We start from the raw sequence: 16,967 nt of genomic DNA, 5'->3' as shown, positions 1-16,967 counted from the left end.
GGATGTCGGGGCCTGGCCAGGCCCAGGGTTAGGGTTGAGCTGAGGCCACGCGGCCTCGTGGTGCAGTGTCCAAGATGGCGGCTGCTCCGGGCCAAGGATACAGAGATGTCCGGGCCCTGTCATGCGGGGAGGGAGCGAGCCCTTCATGGGGCCTGTCCAACACAGAGCCTTCAGCATAGCGGCAGCTCATCTGTGGAATAGACTACCTACTGACATCAGGAAAACAGATGAACTGATGGCCTTCCGAAAAAAGGTGAAAACATGGCTTTTCCCTAAAATCTAACTACCCAGAATCAAATGATATCCCTTCTACCCCTGATGCACAGCGTTTCAGCTATATGCATACAGCGCCAGGATGCCCGTAGGGTTGCAGAGCGCTTTATAAATACTATAAATAAATGAATAAATAAATAAATAAATATCGAGCGCTGCGCATCTACTCCTAGGCCATTAATTGGGGCTGAAGTGTGACGCGGCATAATAACCACTAGAGTGCTAACCGGGTCGTCAGGCACACAATAATTGCCTCCCGAGGACCGGAGCCTCATGAAAAGTGCAGAAGTCAAAAACACATCAAATTCATTTAGTCATAAAAACACATTAAGTAAATAGCAATGAAAAGCAGTGGAAAGCACAGTACTGCGGTTTTAACAATAAAAGAGGAACTTCTATTGAGCCTTAGATTGCTGAGGTGATAGTTACATAAGTGACAGAGGTTCATGTATCCTTCAACAGTAGGACTAGTAGCATACATGAAAGTACTGTAAATAATACCCAATTTGTCACATACACTTTTGATTACCAGATTTGACCAGCAGAGAAACCAAAAACAACAGACATGCTCCTTTTATTCTGTGGGAGGTTGACTTCTGGCCGGATGAAAAGGACAACAGGTTCTAGGTTACTGAAAGCTTTGATGACATGCACATTTCACTGATAAGGTATTATCATCGTCTGTTAAGAGGTTATCTCTTGTGAGAACAGTCAAACACCTGGGAACCCTGAGAAATACAGGAGCAGAATGTAGGCGTGTGACGCGTGGGTGATAGGGCATCCTTCAGAGGCCTTTCGGACAGCCTAAGCCTTCTGAACATCTACAAGATACAGGAGTCCCAGGAGTCCCCCAACATAACCTGTGCTGAAGTCCTTATCACTAGGCGGTACACCCCCGGACGGAAACTCCAGACATTTAGATGAGTAGGAGTCAATGCACTGGACCTACTAAGGATATTGGGGTGCTCCTTTTTCCTCTTGATTGCATCACTTTAAGAATACTTGGTGGTGGGTCCACATGTGGAAAGTTCTATGGATATTCTTTGTTTTTATGGTTGTGGCTAAAGCAGCTTTCAGATTGGAGGAAGTGGATGGGATGTTTTAGTGGGAAAAGGGGAGGTTCAATTTTCATTACCATTCTCCTTTCTGTCTTTTTAAAAAAATAGACATAACTGATAAAAATATACTAATACTGCAAAAAATGTACTTGAAAATGTATGTATTCCTGTTTATATAGTGCAAACCTAGCTAGGAAGCAATGAAGCACTGTATATTACACGGAGGTTTGGAAGATGATCTTTAATTGTGTAAATTAAGTGAAAATTGCATAAATAAATTACATGCTTTAGGCACAGGGAGCTTAAGTGAATTGCCAAAAATCACATGATGATGAGGCTAACGCTAAGGCTGAGATTCTCACCAGGGTTTCAGGTGCTATGATTCTAAGGTTCCAAGGTCGGCAGCTCTAATCACATCTTCTCCTAGGCATATGACTTTTGGCAGTGCGAAAATATGTTTCGCGTGTTTTGCTGTGGGGTCTAGATTGGACTCACATACATGTATTTCATGAGTGGAATAAACCTACCAACGTGTCCCTTTTGTGGAGATTTGGGTGATGCAATCTTGGAATCAGCTCACGACGGAATCCTGACAAAAATGGTGTGTAAAACCTTATTATCAAGGAGAAGGCCTAGAGGCTCCATGACCAACAGAACCAATAGATCATCTGCCAATATTGTAACACCAAGAACAGAACATGTACTATTACCTTGCCACATCACAATGTAACTATGTAACTCTCAGAAAGCCTACAGTGAGGGTATTCACTTTGAGACCTGAAGCACCCTGGTCAACGCTGGCCTGGCAATTGTGGGGCACAGCCAGATTAATTTGTATATGGCTGGTCCATGCTTTTAATGGTATATGAGATAAAAATGATGCGCTGAAACACTACACAGAGTAATTAGCAGTGGCAAAAACCTTTTGTGCTGTCTATGTTTGTCTCTCTAAGGGTAGCCCAGATGTGGGTCACATGCCCACATTTATTAGGGGCCAAACTACAGCTTTCTACCGAGACCCAATAAAGCTGAAAACATCTGGGATTGCTTATGCACTTTTCACTGCTCAACACCCGATCCCTGCAGAAGCACTGCCTCGAAGTCTTTTCTCTCCTGCAGGAGGATACTGTTCATATCCTATGCATTACCGAATCCTGGCTCAATGAGTTCTCTACCCCAGACTTAGTGGCAGCCCTTCCCCAAAACTTTTCTGCCATTTATGCCAACCGGCCAGACAATGTCATGGGGAGTGGTGTTGCGTTCCTCTTTAACGACACATTAAAGACGGAAACAATATATTCTGAATGTATTGAAGGCGTAGACATCCTGGGCGTGAAATTCTGCTCCCCTACGGACTGTGTGACTTTCCTTTTAGTCTACCGCCCTCTAAGCACAACTGTTAAGTTAATGGAACCCTTCCTGAAGATGGTCCAGGACCTCCACACTCGCTATGAAGGGTTGGTGGTATTAGGGGATTTTAACTTTCACTGGGAAATCACCCCGAAGAATAGTCAGGCTAACCAACTGGATGAAGTCCTTACACACCTGGGACTCACACAGGTAGTTGAGGAGCCAACCCACCTGAAGGGCCACACGTTGGACCTGATCTGGTCCTCCTGCCCTCTCTTAGCTCCCCCGGTGATCTCCCCTTGTCCCTGGTCTGATCACTACCTGATTGAAGGCCATTTTCCTCTCCTGTTAGGACAGTAAGAAGCTAGATCACAGTGGAAATTCCTCCGGAGCTGGAAGTAGTTTATAGCTGATGATTTAATAATCGCTCTATCAAAAACCACATATCCCCTGTCACCAAGTGACGATGTGAACACTGAAAGCACTGCCCTGCAGGATTCACTCAAAGAAGCCATTGAGGTTGTTGCCCCTGTCCACAAAATCAGAATGAGATACAAGGGCAAAGCCGCAGGATGGGTTAATAAAGATCTCAGGGATCTAAAGCAAGTTTTACGTCAACGCGAAAGAGCCTGGCGGAAGTCCCGTTCGCCCACGGAACGTGAGGCTTATACATTGCAGCTCGCACTTTATAAAAAAGCTATTCGTATGAGGAAGGCCGAATTTTAAGAAGCAGCCATGCAAACAGCAGCTAACCCCCAGAAAGAAGTTTTTAAAGTCCTGAATGACCTACGCACTGTCAAAGAGCCAAAACCTTCCTTTGACTCCAAAGACTGTCAGGACTTTCAAGACTTCTTCATGAATAAAATCAAGAAACTGGTCACGGAAATCAATCAGAGTCCAATCCTCCCGTGCTCTACTGAACCCCTCTCGCCCCCTGTTAGACCTACCTCGCAAAACTTATCAGCTCTACCAGCCCTAACCAAGGAGTGTTTAGCGACTATACTGAACCGGGTGAAATCTGGCTCTCCAGCTGACCCCTGTCCACCCCAGATTTTCAAGCTGGGTTGGCCTGGATTGGAGGACAATGTCCTCACGCTGCTAAATCACTCCGTAGAGAAGGGCCTGGTGCCCTCCAACTTTAAAGAGGCAAGGGTGGTCCCGTTACTTAAGAAACCTGGTGCGGACCCAAAAAACCTAAAGAACTTTAGGCCAATTTCCCAGCTTCCTTTTCTTGTGAAAATCTTAGAGCAGCATGTTCTACAATCTCTCACCCACTTCCTGGAAAGTAACCACCTCCTTGAGCCCAATCAGGCAGGTTTCAGAGCTCATCACAGCACGGAACTGGTAATGCTGTCCGTGTTGGACGACCTGAGACTCAAGGCTGATAATAAAAAACCCGTGCCCTGATCCTCTTGGACTTATCCGCGGCATTTGATACCGTTAATCATTGCCAACTTCTATCACGGATAAAGGACTTGGGGATTCAGGGTACAGCCCTTGCCTGGCTGACATCCTGCCTCGAAGACCGGTTGCAGCGAGTGCAGCTTACCGACCTTGTGTCCAAGTCAGCAAAACTGACCTGTGGCGTGCCCCAAGGTTCGGCCCTGTCACCACTACTTTTTAACATTTATCTTCAGCCACTGATCGCGTCACTGAACGGGATGGACTGTAGAGTCTACAATTACGCAGACGACACACAGATTCTGATTCAGATTGACGACACTGCTCAGGCTCATTTGAGAATGCAGAACACACTCAAATTCACAATCAGCTGGATGTTGAATAACTCCCTAAAAATAAATGCAGACAAAACTGAAGTCTTGGCAATCACTACAGCTGCCAATCCTTGGTGCGACCAGTTTTGGCCGGCTGAATTAGGGCCCCTTCCAGCACCAGCACCAGCAGTTAAAAGTCTTGGCATCAAAATTGATGCCCGTCTATCTATGACTCAGCAGGTATCATCAGTGGTGGGCATCTGTGTGAGTCTGATTCGCCAGCTGCGGAAACTCTCCTCATTTCTATCTTTCTCCACAATGAGGTTGGCGGTCTCCGCCTTAATTCTGGCACGGCTGGACTATGGTAATTCCCTTTACTATGGCCTCCCAAACAACCTTCTGGCCCGATTACAGGTCGTAATGAACGATGCGGCCAGGCTTATCTTTAATAAACCTAGGCATACTCGTGCTACGCCTCTACTTTGCAGCTTACATTGGATGCCCATTGCCCAAAGAATTAAGTTTAAAAGTCTCTGCATTGCACACAAAGCTATTTACGGCTCAGCCCCTAAATACATCAAAGATCGGCTCTTTAGGTACCTACCTACTAGGTCCCTCCGGTCGGCTGAGGCATGTAACCTACTTTGTCCTCGGCACAAACTTACATCCAAGGGCGGCAGAGCCTTCTCTAGCACTGTCCCCCTGGCATGGAACCATCTGCCTGCGGAACTCAGGAAGGAAACAAACCTACTGCTGTTTAGGAAAAAGCTGAAGACGGTGCTTTTTGAGGAGGCGTGGGGACCTCTGTGATCTGGCTTCTGTACCCACTGATGTTGTGTATCCGCTGACAGCACTTAGCTACCCCTGGGTGATACAGCGCTCTACAAGCTTATAATAACACAACATAATATAACTTAACATGCTCTTGTTCACAGGGGATCTTGCCTTGTAATTTAAGCTGGGCAGGGCCAAGACTAATTTGTATATGGGTAATCCCTATCTGAAATTACACAGACATTGCCGCCATGAGTAATTACCAATGGCGGAGGTACAGGTCTCATGTATGCTAAGACATACATGAGATAAATAAAAGAATTCCATCCATCATTTTGTGCCAAGTTAGTCTCCTAAAATAAGCAAGGGTATGCCCAGGCCCCACTCTACCATGGGACTCAAGCTGCGCTACAATGATCAGACCCAACAAGGCTGAAAACAGTCTGGTGTTGCTTGTGATCCCACTCAGGTGGGCCTGGGAGTGTGATCTGGACTACCCCTTTGTGTGTTGGGTTTATCAATGATTTACATATGACTGGCCTGTGTCTCCATAATAGCACAGACCACCTAAAATACAATAGACTGGAACATGCCCAGAGCAATTTACCGGTAGATATTATTACTTATTTAACCAACTGACACACATTTGTTCACATGGGCACCTTTAAGTCCCAGAAATCCTTTACACCTGCAGATTCTCCAGGTTCCATCTTGTCTCTCGTCATCTTCAACTGATACATGGAGTCCCTTTGGACTCTACTCATCAGTAACAGCATCAAAAATTACCAATACATGAGAACACACAGCTCTACTTGAACGTCTCCTCTGCTCCAGACATCTAACTCCTCAAAAACAGCTTTTACCTCACCCATACTTGGATGTCCAGCACCTACCATAAGCTCATCTCCACCAAAATAATAATAATAATAATAATAATGAAATCTTTTATATAGCGCCTGGTTACACTAGAAAACAGTGTGTCCCCGCGCTTTAAGGAACAAGGACTGGGCTGAAACAGGGAAAGCTAGGGAGAGGAGAACTGAAGGGGGCCATAAGAAAGGATCATATTTTCGAGAATAGATATGTTTTTAGTTTTTGGCGGAATTTTTTTTCTGATGGTTTCATTCTAAGTTCAATATGGTAGTGAGTTCCATTGTTTACTGGCCAAGTATTTAAAGGATCTACCGCCCATACGTGTTCGGTAGATTCTGGGCACTTGGAAAAGCATACTGCCTTGGGATCTTAAAAATCGTTTAGGTTGGTGCTTGGTCAGTAGTTTTTGAAGGTATATTGGTCCCTTTCCTTGGGCAATACGGTGAGTCATGCACATAGTTTTAAATGTAATGCGTTCACATATGGGTAACCAATGGAGGATGGCTAAGGCACGTTTCCCTGAGGACCTCCTAGATAAATTAAGTGCCAGTCGGGCAGCTGCGTTTTGGACGCACTGCAAACGCTGGAGGCCTTTTTTGCTTAGGCCCATATACAATGAGTTGCTGTAATCGAGATGGGGTGTAACTAGAGAGTGGATCATAGTTTTCCTATTAGTTGCGGGGAGGGAGTCCAGGGTTTTACGTAGAGTCTTAAGGATTCCGTAGCATTTGCCTGCAATTCCTCTGGTGTGGTGCTCAAGAGACAGAGTAGAGTCTAATCTGACCCCTAGGTTTTTCACCTGCTCGGAGGGTTTTGGTATGGCGCCAAGTTCAGATGGCCACCATGCAGACGACCAGATAGATGGAGTCTTCCCTAACACAAGAAGCTCAGTTTTATTTGCATTTAAGCATAGGCAATTGGTATTCATCCATCTGGCCAGGTCGCTGAGGCATGCCGAGAAGCTGGCTGAGCCTTCCTCGGGTGGTCGAGACAGTGTCACTATTAGCTGGGTGTCATCCGCGTATGACACTATCTCAACCCCATATGCCTCAGCTATCTTAGCCAGGGGTGCCATATACAGGTTGAATAATGTGGGGCTCAATATTGAGCCCTGTGGTACCACATGTCTGAGTGCTCGAATTTCCGATTTAAAGGGTGGGCAATTAACTTGGAATTGTCTATTAGCCAGGAATGCGCGCATCCATTCGTGAGCCAGACCATCAATTCCCACTTTGCTATGGCGTGAGAGTAGTATAGGATGGTAGACGGTGTCAAATGCTGCGCTCAGATCTAATAGAAGGAGCGCATAGTATTCACCAAGAACACGTTACACCTATTCTAAATTTTGCTCAGTAATATGAACCTGAACAGATTCTAATGTCAACTTTCAGAAAATGTCACATCTCTTGGATTCAGCATGGACACTGACCTCACCTCCCAAGATAAAGAGGGCCTCATATAAGCTATCTCAACTGCATAAAGTGAAATGATTTATCCCAGAAAACAACTTCAGAACTGAAATTGAATTCCTTGTACTCGCACATTTGGAGGCTGCCAATGCCCTGCTCTACAGCTTCCAAGACTCCACTCTTCACCCCTTTATAGGCATCCTACACGCTGCAGCATACCTCATCATGAGTCTGAAGAAATAGGGCCACATCACCCCCACTCTACTGGAACTCCACTCCGCATTACGTGTTTGTCATGGGAATTTATGACGACCAATTACGATTTTTGGTTCCATAGTGCATGCAAATAGGGTATATTACAGAAACCAATCTTCCTCAATTTCTCAAAAAAAATTGCTCATCCAGGCACAGGAGAATTTTCAAACCTAAAAGTATATTTTGAGGTCAGGTGACCCGTGTCATAATGTAAACCTATGCCTTAAAGCAGAAGTGAAAGAGCAGTAATGTGTTGCAGCAATGCAAAGAAATGAGAACTTTTTGCTGGCACCGGGTGTCACTGTTTTGTACATAGGTTTTAAGGACAGACAACACATCTCTTGCCTCACTTCCCTGCTTTACCATCTATTGACTCATCATTGTGCACCACATCTACCAAGGGCATGATTCACCCTTTTGAACAGATGTTTCCCGTGACTCTCTAGTATCCCAAATGGCCAATGGACACCTTTTAATGCTTACATAATTTGCCAAGGGGCACAAACCCTGCAGAATCTTCTGTCTCCTGACTGCCTGGTTCTGACATATTCCCTCATCTAGATCCCCGTAGAGAGAGTAAGGGAGGTTCCACCTCATGTATATCCTCTAAAAGCTATACAACATAAGAAAGAGACTTGAGTGTGTTGGAAGCCAACTGGGTCCTATTAAGTTTCTTTGGCTTCTCTTGGTTGTGGGTCATCAAAAGATTTTTGAGAGGTCGTCTCAACCTCAACTTATTGAGGCATGCTTCATCATTTGACATCCTCTCACACCGGGTTAGGAGTTATGTCAACCGAGCGGACTCGACTGAGGGAAGCTAATCTAGCCCTGGAAGTAATTATAGATCTAAGCTCAGGACAGTACAGTCAGTCCTGTTTTATTATGTGTGGAGTGAGTATCAAATATACCTGGAGGCATACTCAAAGCATTGTTTTATTCGGTGAGTACCTCTCGTATGTTTAAAAAATCTTTACCAAGTGACAAATGTGATCATATAGTGAAATACAATGAATCGCTTGACCTAAGCGATATCTATTAGGACCTCTCAAAAATCTTTTGATGACCAACAAACAGAAGAAGCCAAATAAATATAATAGGACCCAGTTGGCTTCAAATACCCTCAAGTCTCTTTCTTGTGTTGTGTATTCGCTCAGCTCCCATATGTCGCAGTGTGCTACTGTCTGCAGACTATATTATATTTTTTATCCGGCATCATGATGCCATCTCAGGACCAGAGAACCAAGGTAAGACTATATTGTAATATTCTAATATTTTGAATTGGCCACTGATATGGCAGAGAAGCCTTCCAGGCTTCACAGATGAGGTGAAGCCTTGACATTGAGGCGAACATACAAATATTGAGTTGATATGATGATTCCACCCTGCTTGTTAGAGCCATGAATGATTCTGACCACGATGAATATGACTCGTTACATTGATGATTTTACCCCGCGACGCATTCACAACGCGGTTGTTACACCGACTGCGTTGTTACAACACACTGCCATTATAATGCAAGGTGTTACAACGACTTGTGCTAGATGGCGCACTTGACTTAGGAATAGTATGATTTACTATTCCAACTCCAGTGTGTGCAACACTAGGGAAAGTTTTGGAATGGTAAATCATACTATTCCTTAGTCTAGAGCGCCATCTAGCTCAAGTCATTGTAACGACCTGCGTAGTAATGGCACTGTGTTGTAACAATGCAGTCGTTGTAACGACTGAGTTGTGTTTGCACACAGTGTAAAATCCGCGATGTAAACGTTGTTTCCCGACCAGGATCTAGCATGCAGTATTGCATACAATTGTTCATTCATAAAAGTAACACATAATAAATCTCCTTTAAGACATATTCTTTTGAATGCTGACTGTAAGGGATTTCAGCAAGAATAAAACAAAGAAGCCTCCACTTACTTGGCTCTCATGAGATCTTGATCCTTCAGTGCTGATCCTTGTAGATAGATTACTCGCTGAGACCACAGCGGAATCTGAAGAACTCTTCGAACCTGAATGTCCATCTCCGTTGGGCAAAGAATCACAACATAGTAATCCTGAAATGAGAAGAACAAATCATTGGATATTAAAAACTTTGATCTACTGAAGAAAGCTGGGCCTGATTGAAAGTCCACCTACCCCTCATGTTACAGGAAAAAAGGAAAAGGACATGCCTTGGTAAACCCAACACTACTACAGACAACCACTCTTCACCTTCTTTATATTCAACATAGTTGTGTCCATTCAATCGACAATTATGTTGCAGCAGCCTGACAAAGAAATTATACTTCAGGAGAATACATGTGAGGCGGCGTCTTCTAGGTGGGCACAGAGATGATTAGTTCAATGTGGAAATCTCCCAGTCAAAGCCACCCAAAGAAACTCCCTCTTCCAACTTCAATCTAGCTTAACAAACATAACCAATCTGGTCTTAATAGAATATATACATATTCTTTGTTTGGGCCCCACAAACAATCTAGGGATTTCCCTCATGATTCAGACACAACCAGCAATGTTATTGCACGTAGGTGATAAGGGTAGCCCACATTTCCATTTGACCTTTCATAACAACATCAACTAAAGTAATATCTCACAAACCGTTTGATCCTTCAAATCCCAAAAATAGGACATTCATTGTATGTTTATTTTTTTAGCAAACGTTTTCATTAAAAATCAAAAGGATCACCTACTACAACAAGCAAAATCAAAAAAGTATCCTTAAATTTAAAAGATCAGTAGTTAAATCACAAGAGTTGCAAATCAGTCCAAACTATTACCTCTGGCTACCTCTGAATAATGCCCATGCTTTCAAGAACCAACAGGTAACTAAGGGGCCTATTGGGATGGTGGACGGCCCAGGTGGATGGACCGTCCGCAGGGGCAGCGACGGTCCTTCCGGTGCAATTAGGATGTGACCGCCACCCTAGCGGTCACATCCTGTATCTTTAACCTTGCGGCGGGTGCTGCTTGAAGCAGCACCCGCCGCAAGGTTAAAAATGCATGTTTTACATTTACATGCACAAAGCGGCAGGCACCACGCGGTGCCTGCCGCTTTGTGCATGTAAATGCTGGGTGGTACCATAGGTACCCTCTTGTGCACCCCCCATCCCCCGGGACACCCTGGGGGCCCGCAACGGACCCCCAAATACCAAAGACCACATGCTTTTCCACAGCAAAAAAGCCGCCGTGGAAAAGCATGTTGCAATGCACATCGTAATTTGGCTGACGGTGTCTTGCAGACACCGCCACCAAATAGTCCTCCACACCCCGCGGATCAGCGGCGGACGGACCTGTCGTCCGCCGCTGGTCCCACCGCAATCCCACCACCATCCTAATCTGGCGGTGGGTGTTTTCTGTGGCCGCGGCGGTGAATCCGCATCCTCCAGGCCAGCGGTGGGTTCCGCCGGCCCGGAGGATGCAGATTCACCGCCATCCTAATCGGCCCCTAATATTCCAAGCCACTATTGGCACTACAGATAATTGTCTGGAACACAGTACTATATAGCAGAACTGAACTCGGACAACACTCTTAGGCCTTTACCTGAAGCCGGGGATGAGCATAAAACTCATTCAAGAAGTCCATCAGAAGATCAATTTTCAGGGAACTGACACATAAGACCACATGTTTTTCAGTCTGAGCTCGATGCCGGCTATAGTTTCCTCCAGATTTTTGGCGCTCCATCCATAGATATACAAGTTCTTCAAACTAGTAATACAAAGAAGATCCACTTAGTAGACATATTATGGTCTGAACACCATGCTTTTAAAATGTCCCATAAATGGTCAATTAAACGATGTCCTGAAATTGATCACAAAATTAAAGGGACATTTACTAAATAGCTTAAAGTCGTTATCCAAACATTTACATCAACAAATAGAAATGTAATATTGCAATATAAGAAGTTTTAAAACTAGGCATTTCAGTATAAACTCAAAATATATTATAAAGAAAATGATCAAAGGATGGGTCGCAAAGCAGATAGTGATTTTTCTTTAAACTGACTTCTTTGCAACCCACAAATTCATTTTGTGCTGTCACCGATGCACTAATCAGTAGCATCATAAAATACCCCCTTGGCAGAGAGTTGACAAAATTCTTGGATCATTAATATTTATGAAGAAAAAGTCCTTTTGTTTCCCTCTGTGAAAGGCTTTGAATGCAAGGATGAAGGGCTTGAATGGAAACATACTTTTAGGTCTGGTTTGACAGAGCACCTGTTGTATGTGATTAACCTAAAAACATTGCTTTCAGGAGTACTACAGAGATAGTATTTTGCTTAGCCAAGTTTTAATTCCTCATACCTTTCTAATTTCATGACTGTGTCTGATGGTTTCCTTTTGGGAAAGCTCAAAACAATAGGACTGATTGCTTATGGTGGCAAGCTATAAACCTGATTGGTGCATTGGAAAACATTATGTCTGATACCATAGGTCTGATCTGCTTACTATTAAACGTTAGGACAAAGGCAGTAGGCCTATCTTATTTAGTGTGAAAAAATTGTGTTAAAGCCATCACGCCTTTAATTGTTGGTTATGTTATGTTATTACAGTGTCTTAAAGCCAATAAACAGGCATTTTGTTGCATGTAATCTCATTGATTCTCTGCGGCCCTCTGCACATGCATTGACATTTGAGATATTTGTTGAACTTTATTTCACCACTGATGATTGTTACTGAATGCAACTTTAAATACTCTGATTTTAAAGTTGATCAGCCTGTTTATTTTTTTTGTATCTTTACAAGCCATGGGGTTTTCACTATGATTGTGCCCTACTGAAGTGCTTGTATATTGTATTGACAACTTTAATGATGTAAATATTTGCAATTTTAAAACTATTTGAATAATGGGTTCCAGCATATGTGCATTTAAGAAGCCCTGTGCTGGCTATAGTGTTAATCCATAGCACAGGCTAATTAATGGCTTATCAGTTCACTGGAAAAAGTTATGTTCCTTAGGACTGATCTATTTATAATGAAAAGTTAAGACAAAGCAAATAGGGCTGATTACTTATTTTGTAAAGCATGTGTTGAAGGCAATATGCTTTTAGGTGTGGATTGTTATTGTACTGGGCTAGCACTGTAGGCAGGCATTTGTTACATGGAATCTCACAGATCACCTTAGTAGGCAAGGGTTTTGTTGATGATCCACTTGAAGAAGGCTTTCTTAGGAGAGATTGTATTTTGCTTTGCCAACTGTAATTGTGTATACATTTGTAATATGAAATTCTTAAAATTATTTGAATTGCTCCATTGTAATAAAAAATGTGCCTGGACCTTATACCTTGCTACAGAAAAACATGCAATTTATAATAGTAGGCAAGAGTTTTGGTGACCCCCCTCCAAAAAAAACAAGGTAGATAGAAGATTTGCACTATGGTTATCCTTGTTAGGTTCTATCGGTATGCTATACCACATGGATTCCTCGTGGAAAAGCTTAAGACCAACGTAGAAGGTCCGAGAAGGTGTGGTGACAAGGCAAAGTTAAAACGTTATGGGCCTGATTTTTTATAATGACATGTTAATATAAAGGCAGTAGGCCTGACATATTGATAGTGAAAATCATATGTTAAAGTCAATATTCATTTAAAGGTTGATTGTCATTACTCCTTAGTAAAGCCTATGGGTAGCTATGTTGATATATGAAACTCACAGACTACCTTTGTAAGGGAGGATTTTAGCGTTGGTTACCCTCTCTGACAAATTCTAGGGATTGAAGATTTCCCCTGTAATAATACTTGCTTGAATATCTACGGAAAGCCTGACAGACTTAGCTGTCTGCCAGGGCATTGAAATAAAACAATAAATATTATATACAAACATCCATAAATACAAGTGTGTATCCACATAAATATATAGATGGCTATATATATAGAGGCCCTTTGGCTCAGCCCTCTTATGCTAGTGTCTGTGCTTTAATGCGTACTGCATGGGGTAATGGTTCAGTTCTCATCAGTCTTTGACTCTCTTCCGCTGGGAGGTTTCTTATCACGTGCACATCCACCTGATAATACATGCACTTGAGTGACAGAGCTGATTGGCCAGTTGTGTAGTTTTCCATTTTCTCCTTTTATAGTTCCCCTTTCATTTCTTGACTTCTCTTTTTATTTTAGCTTTGTTAGGAGGATGCTACAGCTCTCTAGGCAGTGCTAACGGGTCTCTTGCTTGCCGCACACGTCATCTGCAGTGTGCCGCATCCTATGTGACTTCTTCCTCTAAACCAGGTTACCATTATGGATTGCTTTTGTCCATAGTTTTCCATTGTTTTACCATTCGAAGATGGCTAACATGTTGATTCTAAGTGTGGTGACCATGTTAGAACTTAAAAACAACAATAGACTATGTACAATAGCGCTGCAAGATGGACATCTACTGCTATGCTAAGTTTTGTTTATGGCAGCATATTTAGACAACAGCATGTTTTCTTTTTCTACTTGTATTGTTTTAATTTACCTTCCATATGCTGTTAAGTCTGTGTTTTTGCAGGTGTGTCAGAGGGTAAATGCAGGAGTGAGTCAGTGAATGGATGAACAGATGTGCAAGTGCAAATATAAGTGACCAAGTTAATATATGATGCTTTTTGAGTGCCTAAACTCATCAATGACACAAATATCATTTTAATTCATACACTAGGCCTATTGGCCTTGCCAGTGTTTGTTTAAACTTTCCCCTCAAACTGCTCTCAACAACAAAGGTTGATATTCATTAAATGACACTAGGAGGGGTGAGAATGCACTAGTCCCCGGCACCATTATTTGCACGTTTGCTCCAAAGACAAATGCACACATTCAGAAAGTGGAAGCTATCTCTCAGAGATAAATTCAGACCACTAACTTTTTCACCAGTGATATATTCAGAACAAACACTTTTTACCTAAAGTGTCTCCAAGTGGAAGCCTGACCACAGACAACATCTAAAGACAACGTCGCTTAAACTGTTAATCTCACAGCCAAAGACATCCCTTGCTGAGAGATCTTGAACAGCCCAAGAGAGGGTTCCCCGGGGTTACGCCCCTCTGGCGTGTTGCAGTCAACATTGGTTGACAGTGATTCTCAAGTGGATTTTCATCGGATTTTCTGGGAGTATGTGCCCACCATGTTGCTGAGGATCAGGCATTCGTTAACTTGCCCTTCTTTAGGCTGAAAATTTACAGACACTGTTCAGTACAAACAAACTCACCAATTCACATGGGTGAAGCTTTTCTTACAGGTGCAAGCCTGGCTGTTCACTTGCATTAACAAAACTGAATGAAATTTAGATTGAGATGTAGGCAGCTTATTAAACCAGCTATAATAGAGATTCAGACTAATATTATAAGCGATTTATCAATGCAACATACAAGCTTCTTGCAAAGAATACTGTGTATTAAAAGGCTCTAGTTGTAGGCCTAGAAATCTAGCAGGAAACTTAAAATTAAGGCTTGGATAGGACAGATAGGGCAGTTTCCTCTTTTGGCAAGCGGACGCGAGAGGTTCAGGTGATGAAAATGAAGGGAGACTATACAGAAATGTATGATGCCTCTGGGTGAACAGCGACCATGGTCAAAGAAGTCGATTGAGATTATATTTATTCAATAGAGCATGCAGACCTTTGCATACTTATTACAAATAAGTGATGCCACATAACAAAATGTTAAATTTTGGCTTTCTTACACTAAGAGGCATACTTATGAAATTAGTGGCGAAAGGCAGAGCAGCAAATCATCACTCTGTGCTACCCTGCATCACAAGGGAAGGGCAAAAATGCACCCCATTATCCAACATAGCACATTCCTGTCCTTTCAATAAGTGTACAGATTTAAGGCAACCAAAATGTAGACCTTGATTGATATTTCTACAAGCGTAATCATTATCAAAAAGAACCAAAGACAACAATAAATGTATCAAAAAGTGAAAAGTTAGCATTTATTAAATATTAGGACAATGAGGAAAATATTTAAAGAAACATTCATTCCCTTTCATATCTATCATTCAGACTTACAACCATACTGGAAGCAGATTAAAAACATTGTTGGAATAATAACGCATTGTCATGGATCAATAAATCAGCACAAAATATGTAGAGCACTGTCAGAGGAGTGGCACAAATTCGAATGACTGGTGGAAGTCTCTACGCCCGTTTCAGCACAACCGAGGTGCCTTCATCAGGAAAAAGGCCACAATAGAAGCAATTGGTGAATTCTTGATATACATAGGAAATCTTTGATGATGAACAATCAAGTGAGAGCAATACAATATGATGGTCTTAAAAACATATAGGGCCCGATGTAGGTAATCCCAGATTACCGATTCTTAAATACCGAATCATACCGATTCGGTATTTAAGAACAGGCAAATGGGATGTAGGTATTTTTACCGAAAAAATTACCGAATCGGTAAAATGCCCACCTACATCTCATTTTCCAAAAACCGGTCGGTAACGGCCGAAATTACCGAATTTTGGCCATTAATGACCGGTATTTGTCTACCTACATCGGGCCCATAATGATGAAATGCTGAAAATTGCAATGAAATGTAGAAGACAGTATCTTCATATAGTTTCAATAATGATGTACTGTGAATCTGATTGATAGGTGTTGCCTGGACAGGCAGACAAGATCAATGATGTCCGTGGATAACTGGATGTCCCATTCTATTCTTTCTTCATTAGATACATTACGATGTAAGTGAAGGGACTGAGTTTAATGCTATTGGCTGGTATTGCTGGTAGTCATGGGTGAAATGATAGTCCCCGGATATGGGGATTCTCTTGTCTACACATATACCTGTCCTTTCCCCTTGCGCTGGAACCATTTTGATAGCCTAGCTCCAACGCAAGCATCCTTGCACCATGGTGCCTCCATTGCAAACAGGATTTTTTTTGTGCAGGAAGTGGCACCTTCCTGCACAAAAACAATCCTGAGAACGCAGAACATGTAGAAAGAGGAAAACGTCCTTTCTCCTCGTTACGCCTCACATGGGGAGGCATACGATTTTGGTACATTCCCAGGTGTACAAGTCCTTGTAAATCTGGGAATGCATCAAAAACCAAGGGAGTTGCGAGGTAACATCCAACGCAACACACATGGGACGCCTCCTTTGCACAGAGTGAGGCAACGCAGCGAATTGCGCTGCTTTGCCTTACTCCAGATGTTTTAAGCCATTCAAAGCCACACAAAGTGACTTTTTGTGGCTTCATGAATTTGACTTAGAGGCTTGGGACATGCATGTACCACTTTTCATGGTAGAAATGTGACGCAAGCCTCTCATAAATATTCCCCAAAGTAT

The 16,967-nt window shown here is 42.8% G+C and overlaps 1 protein-coding gene across 1 annotated transcript in view; it reads right to left on the bottom strand.

Annotated features, from left to right (window-relative positions):
* Positions 1-16,967, bottom strand: part of KCNT1 (potassium sodium-activated channel subfamily T member 1) — a 1,005,890-nt gene that overhangs the window by 391,077 nt on the left and 597,846 nt on the right. Inside the window, exons 11-12 of the mRNA XM_086920997.1 lie at positions 11,246-11,410; positions 9,625-9,761 (exon numbers count right to left, since the gene is read on the bottom strand). Coding sequence (XP_086777123.1) covers positions 9,625-9,761; positions 11,246-11,410 — 302 coding nt within the window. The remainder of the gene's footprint in view (positions 1-9,624; positions 9,762-11,245; positions 11,411-16,967) is intronic.

This window comes from Lissotriton vulgaris, chromosome 5 (assembly GCF_964263255.1).
Source record: "Lissotriton vulgaris chromosome 5, aLisVul1.2, whole genome shotgun sequence".
Taxonomy (NCBI): domain Eukaryota; kingdom Metazoa; phylum Chordata; class Amphibia; order Caudata; family Salamandridae; genus Lissotriton; species Lissotriton vulgaris.
Note: the sequence above shows the minus strand (reverse complement) of the source record. Positions and strands in the feature narration are given on the sequence as shown.